The following is a 6,515-nucleotide window of genomic DNA, read 5'->3' on the forward strand; positions in this document are numbered from 1 at the left end:
GAGTTCCGCTTCACTTTCTGCCATTAAAGTGGTATCATCCGCATATCTAAGGTTGTTGATACGTTTTCCAGCAATCTTCACTCCAGCTGAAGACTCGTCCAGACCGGCCTTCCTCATGATGCACTCTGCATATAGGTTAAATAGGCAGGGCGACAGTATGCAGCCTTGCCTCACTCCTTTCTCAATCGGAAACCAATCAGTAAGACCATGCCCAGTTCTGACTGTGGCCACTTGTCCTTCATACAGGTTCCTGAGGAGACAGATAAGGTGAATTGGAACTCCCATCTCTTGGAGAACTTGCCACAATCTGCTATGATCTACGCAGTCAAACGCTTTCGCATAATCAATAAAGCAGAAGTAGATGGGTTTCTGGAACTCTCTTGCTTTTTCCATGATCCAGCGAAGGTTGGCAACTTGGTCTCTATTTCCTCTGCCCTTGCAAAACCCAGCTTGCACGTCCGGAAGCTCCCGATCCACATACTGCTGCAGCCTACCTTGGAGGATTTTCAACATCACCTTGCTAGCATGCGAAATAAGCGCGATCGTGCGGTAGTTGGAACAATCTTTGGCACTGCCTTTCTTTGGAATGGGGATGTAAACTGACCTCCTCCAATCCTGTGGCCACTGCAGGGTTGTCCAAATCTTCTGACATAATGTATGCAGAATGTTAACAGCATCATGGTTGAGGTTTTGAAGCAACTCAGCTGGAATGCCATCAATTCCGCTAGCTTTGTTCTTAGCAAGGCTGGCTAAGGCCCATTCAACTTCACTCTTCAGGATGCCCGGCTCGAGATCAGTGATCACAACCGTCTTATGTTGGGCTTGCACATACGGGTCCTTCTTGTACAGTTCTTCTGTGTATTCCTGCCACCTCTTCTTTATCTCTGAGGCATCAGTGAGGTCCTTGCCTAGTTTGTCCTTTATCACGCCCAGCTTAGCACAGAAGCTTCCTTTGATATCTTTGATAGTCTTATACAGAGCTCTTGTGTTCCTTAATTGGCTGTTGTCCTCAACTGCTTGGCACTGTATGTTCAGGAAGGCATTCTTATCTCTCCTTGCTATTTTCTGAAAATCCGCATTGAGAACCTTGTATCTTTCTCTTTCCCCCATAACTTTTGCCATCCTCCTTTCCTCAGCTATTTGCAAAGCCTCTTCAGATAACCAGTTTGCTTTCTTGCATTTCTTTTGCTTTGGAACTACCTGAGCAGCAACTTCTTGTATTATATCACGAACATCAGTCCACAACTCTTCGGGCTCTTTGTCTTCTAGATCTAATTCTTCAAATCGATTCCTCACTTCCACAGCATATTCTAATGGAATTTGATCCAGATCATACTTGAAAGGCCTTCTAGTTTTCAGCGTTTTCCTCAATCGAAGCTTAATCTTGGCAACAAGAAGCTGATGATCGGTGCCACAATCGGCCTCAGGCCTTGTTTTTACTGCTTGTATAGCGCTTCTCCATCTCTGCCGGCAAATAATATAATCGATCTGATTCCTGTACAGACCGTCCGGTGAAGTCCATGTGTACAGGCGCCTCTTGTGCTGTTGAAAATGAGTATTCGCTATGGTCAGGTTGTTTTCTTGACAAAACTCTACTAGTCTCTGCCCAGCTTCATTTGGCTCACCAAGACCGAACTTTCCTGTAATTCCGGATATTTCTTCACTCCCTACCTTAGCATTCCAGTCTCCTATGAGAAAAATGACGTCTGATGATGGGGTGCGGTCTAAAAGGCATTGTAGGTCCGCATAAAATCTCACAACGTCAGCTTCTTCAGCAGTAGTGGTCGGTGCATAGACTTGGATAACTGTTATGTTGAAAGGTTGACCTTGGATCCGAAGTGAAATCATTCGGTCGTTCTTGGGGTTGTACCCTAGCACTGCTTTGCCCATTCTTCTGTTTACTATGAGAGCGACCCCATTCCTTCTCTTGGATTCGTGCCCACAATAAAAGACGTAATGGTCGCCGGAGTTAAATTCTCCCATTCCGGTCCACTTGAGCTCGCTTATACCCAAGATATCAATGTTCAATCTGTCCATTTCTCGCTTGACGACATCCAGTTTACCTTGCGTCATAGATCTTACATTCCATGTTGCTATGTGATATACCTCCTTGCAACATCGGACTTTCCGGTCGCTTCCCGACACATCCACAACTGAGCGTCCTTTTGGCTTTAGCCCAGCCGCTTCATTCGTCCTGGAGCTACTAGGAATCGCCCTTTGTTCATCCCCAGTAACATGTGGGACGCCTTCCAACCTGGGGGGCTCATCTTCCGGCGCCATATCATTAATGGTATTGTGACTGGCCATGGGGTTTTCTTGGCAAGAAATACTGGAGTGGGTTGCCATTACCTTCTCCAGTGAATCACATTTTGTCAGAACTCTCTGCCGTGACCTGTCTATCTTGGGTGGCCCTACACAGCAGAGCTCACGACTTAATCGAGTTTCGCAAGCCCCTCCGCCACGACAAGGCAGTGATCCATGAAGGGGCACCAAAGCAGCTATGCTAAAAAAATTTTCGGCTTGGCCGTGTTCGCAATAGATGCGATAGAGACACGTCAACCAATATACAAATTCAAATAGACCCATAACTACACGGGAGAAGGTTCAGAATATCTTTTTTTTTGCACTCCCTGATATTGATCTGCACCGATGCTAAAACGATCGCACGAAAATTGTTGCATTCCAGTACATTTTTGTTTATTTGTTTTGCCATGAGCCAAGTCCGCGGGTACCGCCGAGGCTTTCTCGCCCAGACTGGAGTCCCAAGCGGTGCCAGGCAGTAATAATGGACGGCTTAAAAGACTAGGAGTGCCGTAATCGAGTTAGCCGATCCTAGCGAACCCACCCGCGCGTCAGAGTTTCCTTGAAATATTCAGCCTCAAACCCGGCAGCGTCTTCTTGGTATCAGCTAATCCTCGCTCAAGGGAGGGATCTGCCAAGCTCGCGATTTGCTGGAAAGGGTTGCGCAGAGACGGGAGAGATTCACACTTATGACTGTAGAGTGCGATGACCGTGGCATGAGATGGAAGATAAAGAATACCAGCGAAGTACGACATTCTTTTTTTTTTTGTTCCGCCCTTGTTGCGTTTCTAACCCGTATCATTGCGAACATGCTAGCGCATCACATTTCTAATATACGTGCAATTTCAGGTGCTTAGCTAGCAGAACCCTTTTATTAGGAATTTTGCGATTTCCACCTTACCTTTCTTTTATTTGTCGCCATCACTTTATCTATGAGGTTTTGTTTACGTAGCTTCGGCAGCCAGTTTTTTTCAACTTCCTTGGCAACTATGACAATTGAAACTTGATATCTGATTTAATGGTCCAGCTAGCACAAACGATTCTCCTAAGCGTATTTTTTTTTTTTTTCAATTTGGCTTATTTTAAAGTATGCCCACCCTGAATCGATGTGAACAATGAAGGAGACATCCAACCGCGATAAGCTATATCGGCCATATTGAAGAGTCCTACTGTGTATTGCGAATTAGAATATATTACGAAGTTATTGGCAAATAGAATTTACCTATAACCACAAGCACCCCAAAGGATATCTTCCAAACAAAGGTGACCACTGAGTAAAAATGGTTGGTTGGTTGGTTGGTTTGTGGGGTTTAACGTCCCAAAGCAGCTCAGGCTATGAGAGACGCCGTAGTGGTGGGCTCCGGAAATTTCGACCACCTGGGGTTCTTTAACGTGAGTAAAAATGTTCGTTTAGATTCATTCAATCCAAATGTTACATCTCGAACGCAGTATTTATTACAATATACACCAAGTTGTTTATAAGCGGTAAGGTTCCCGTAAGCTTCACGACAGCCTTTAACGGTTTCAAACTCACTGATAATCCATACAGCCCGCATGTTTTTTGATTCCACGGCTCGGTATAGTGACAGAATTTCAAATTACTGAAGCCTTCACGCAAATCGCTGCTTACGCATGGCTATGGAAGAACAGCGCCCCCTTGCCCCTTCGATTTCTAACGCGAATTAACCAAATTCCTCCAGTGTTAGTCTATCGCGTCATAAACCGAGAATTCGTAGCGTCATGACTTGCTGCCTAATTAGAAAAGTAAAGAGAAAAGCAACAGAAGCTATTCATTCCCATCCGGCCAAACTTGAGATACATCCTCAAGTCTGCTGAGTGCTGCACATAAAGCCCAGAACTACCTCCGGCTTCTCTAAGATAAGATATTTATTCTTATACCCATCTACCAATCTTGTTATATGATATTGTTAAGGATTCCACAGAGGTTTAGGGTCTGATTTTCCCACCTTGACAAGTAGAAAACACCTTAGATTATAAGGAAGAGATAACTGTTAGTGTCTAAGAACATGACATACAGAGGCACTTGCAAATAATCTCTGTAAAGCGATGGCTAAATTATCCGAACAAGCCCCCGTCTCACAGAGTCAATGGGAAAAGTAACTGACTTACATGGTAGTCATGACGTGCAGCGAAGCTACCTTCCAGGGCTTCTTTTTTTTTTTACTTGCAGTCAAACGTAGCCCTTGCACGCACGGGGCAGTGCTGCCGGTCCGGTAATATCGCCGCTCTGCCGCCGCAGCCGAGACTGGCGTATCCTCGAGAGAGAGACGAAAAACGTGGATGTAAGTTCTCGTCTATATTCTGCCGTAGAGAAACGATAATTAAAACTGCGCGAGGATCTCCTCTGAAGACATATCCTTAAAGCAGATGAATTACGCCAGAAGTGTTGGTAAGTGACGCAAACTAGTGTATGCGGACATTTGCGCAGAACAAGGCGGTGAGATGAGAATGGTCCGTTAGCTCCGCACGCACTGCCAAAAACCTCTCGTCTACAAGGCGTGCGCGGCCCGCGATGCTGTCGGCGCACGGTAAGAGGAAAAAGAGGGAGAGTGCGTTTGGCGCGCTGAGCTAACGGGCTTCGTGGTCGCGTGGATGGATGATAGGCGGCCGTTTGGGCATGGTGCCCGAGGGAAAGGAGGGGTCACGGTGTGGTGCGCGGGTGCCGTCCGGTGCAGTTTGCGAGTGAGTGTAACTCGTCGTAGGAGGGGACTGACTGGCCTCCGGCGCGTGCTGGTCCCCCGAATAAGAAAAGCGTTTCTGGGCAGTGACACGTAATTTGGCAGGCAGCGCACTCCTGTAGCGTATAGCGTCCAAGAAAGGTGGGCAGTAAACTTCGTTAGACCATGGTCCAAGACAAAGGTGAATGCGGCCGTAGTGACGATTCGGCGTTCTTGGCGTTAAGAAACGATACCACACGAGGCACTAGAGGGGAGAATTGAAATATGTTTATCTCTCTCTCGTGTAGTGTATGAACTAGTTTCAACAGTGCCTTTGTCGATTTCGTATTATTCGTCGAATGTGACGAGATAGAAATTCAAGAAAAAATGTTTTTTTTTTTTTTTTTTTTTTTTTTTTCATCCTGAGACAGCGAAATCTCGTGGCTGCTAACGCCAGTGAACGCGAGGGTCATACTTATAAATGAGCCCTTAAACTGCTATGAAGCTAGTCTCTTGCGTGCTGTCTTGATAACTGGGGGGTAGGAAGCGAGAATTAAGCCAAATCGATCAAAACACCTTTTCCCAGCCTTAATGACCGAAACACATGGGAAAGCGCGAAGTACACAGGGCCATGTGCGAAGCCCTACCCTACTGACGCCCTGAGGCAATAAATATCGATTTAAAAAAATGTGCGAAGCTCTTAACCCTTTCGAGTTGTTGCCTCGGTAAAATCAAATGTACGCGGCCACTCAGTGAGATCGAATACACTTCTCTAAACATTGCAAGGCGCGTTATGCCTACAGCATAGAGTGCAAAACAATTCAGAACTAACGGCATAAAAATACATTTTAAATGGAATGAAATAAAGTGAATACCTCAGAAAGCAGAATCCAAGGACGTTCAAGATCCAAGTGAAATCCTTCGAATCAACAGACAACCTAAATCAAGTGAACAAAAAGACCTGACTTTACGCCGGTCTCCACGCGTGCTGTTCTTTGATGGTTTCTTTTCTGTCACAGAGACCTCCTATTTATACCCTTCCAAAAGGAAGGCCGAGAATAACTGGCAGATGTCACTCCGAGAGGGATCGATAGCATTGGGATAGCCTTGAAGGAGTACGAAGAGATAACGCATCCTAGAAAAGGCAAGCAGAGGAAATCTCAAACTTTCCGCTTCCGTTTTAACTGCTTCTTGAATGGTATTGCCCTCGTCAAACGTCAGTGTTCAGCCTGATTTCGTATGTCGGTTTCACTTCCGGTTTCCTGTCGTGTCCTGAGTAGGTTGATGTACACGTGAGTGGTGTTGTGAGAGAAGATAAGGGGTGGATGCATGCGTTACCGAAGCGAACTAAAAGAGTTGTCAGTTATGAGGCAATACTGCATTCATAGAGGGGATAGAATCGCGTCTTTTTTAGTGTTTGTACGAAAATAGTAGTATTAACTTTATCTTAAGAGTAACTGATAATCTTTGGAACATCCGTTTGTTTAAATACTCTCAGTGTAAACGTTGCACATTAGAGGATGGTGATAAGGTAAA

General features: G+C 45.5%; 1 protein-coding gene across 1 annotated transcript in view; it reads right to left on the reverse strand.

Annotated features, from left to right (window-relative positions):
- Window positions 1-5,973, reverse strand: part of LOC146185804 (uncharacterized) — a 57,436-nt gene extending 51,463 nt beyond the window's left edge. The window contains exons 1-2 of the mRNA XM_084606740.1: window positions 5,855-5,973; window positions 4,432-4,577 (exon numbers count right to left, since the gene is read on the reverse strand). Of these exons, the coding sequence (XP_084462866.1) occupies window positions 4,432-4,442 (11 nt within the window). The 5' untranslated portion in view covers window positions 4,443-4,577; window positions 5,855-5,973. The remainder of the gene's footprint in view (window positions 1-4,431; window positions 4,578-5,854) is intronic.
- Between the last annotated feature and the right edge of the window lie 542 nt (window positions 5,974-6,515).

This window comes from Amblyomma maculatum, chromosome 6 (genome assembly GCF_055883805.1).
Source record: "Amblyomma maculatum isolate TAMU_Amacu chromosome 6, ASM5588380v1, whole genome shotgun sequence".
NCBI classification, from domain to species: Eukaryota; Metazoa; Arthropoda; class Arachnida; order Ixodida; family Ixodidae; genus Amblyomma; species Amblyomma maculatum.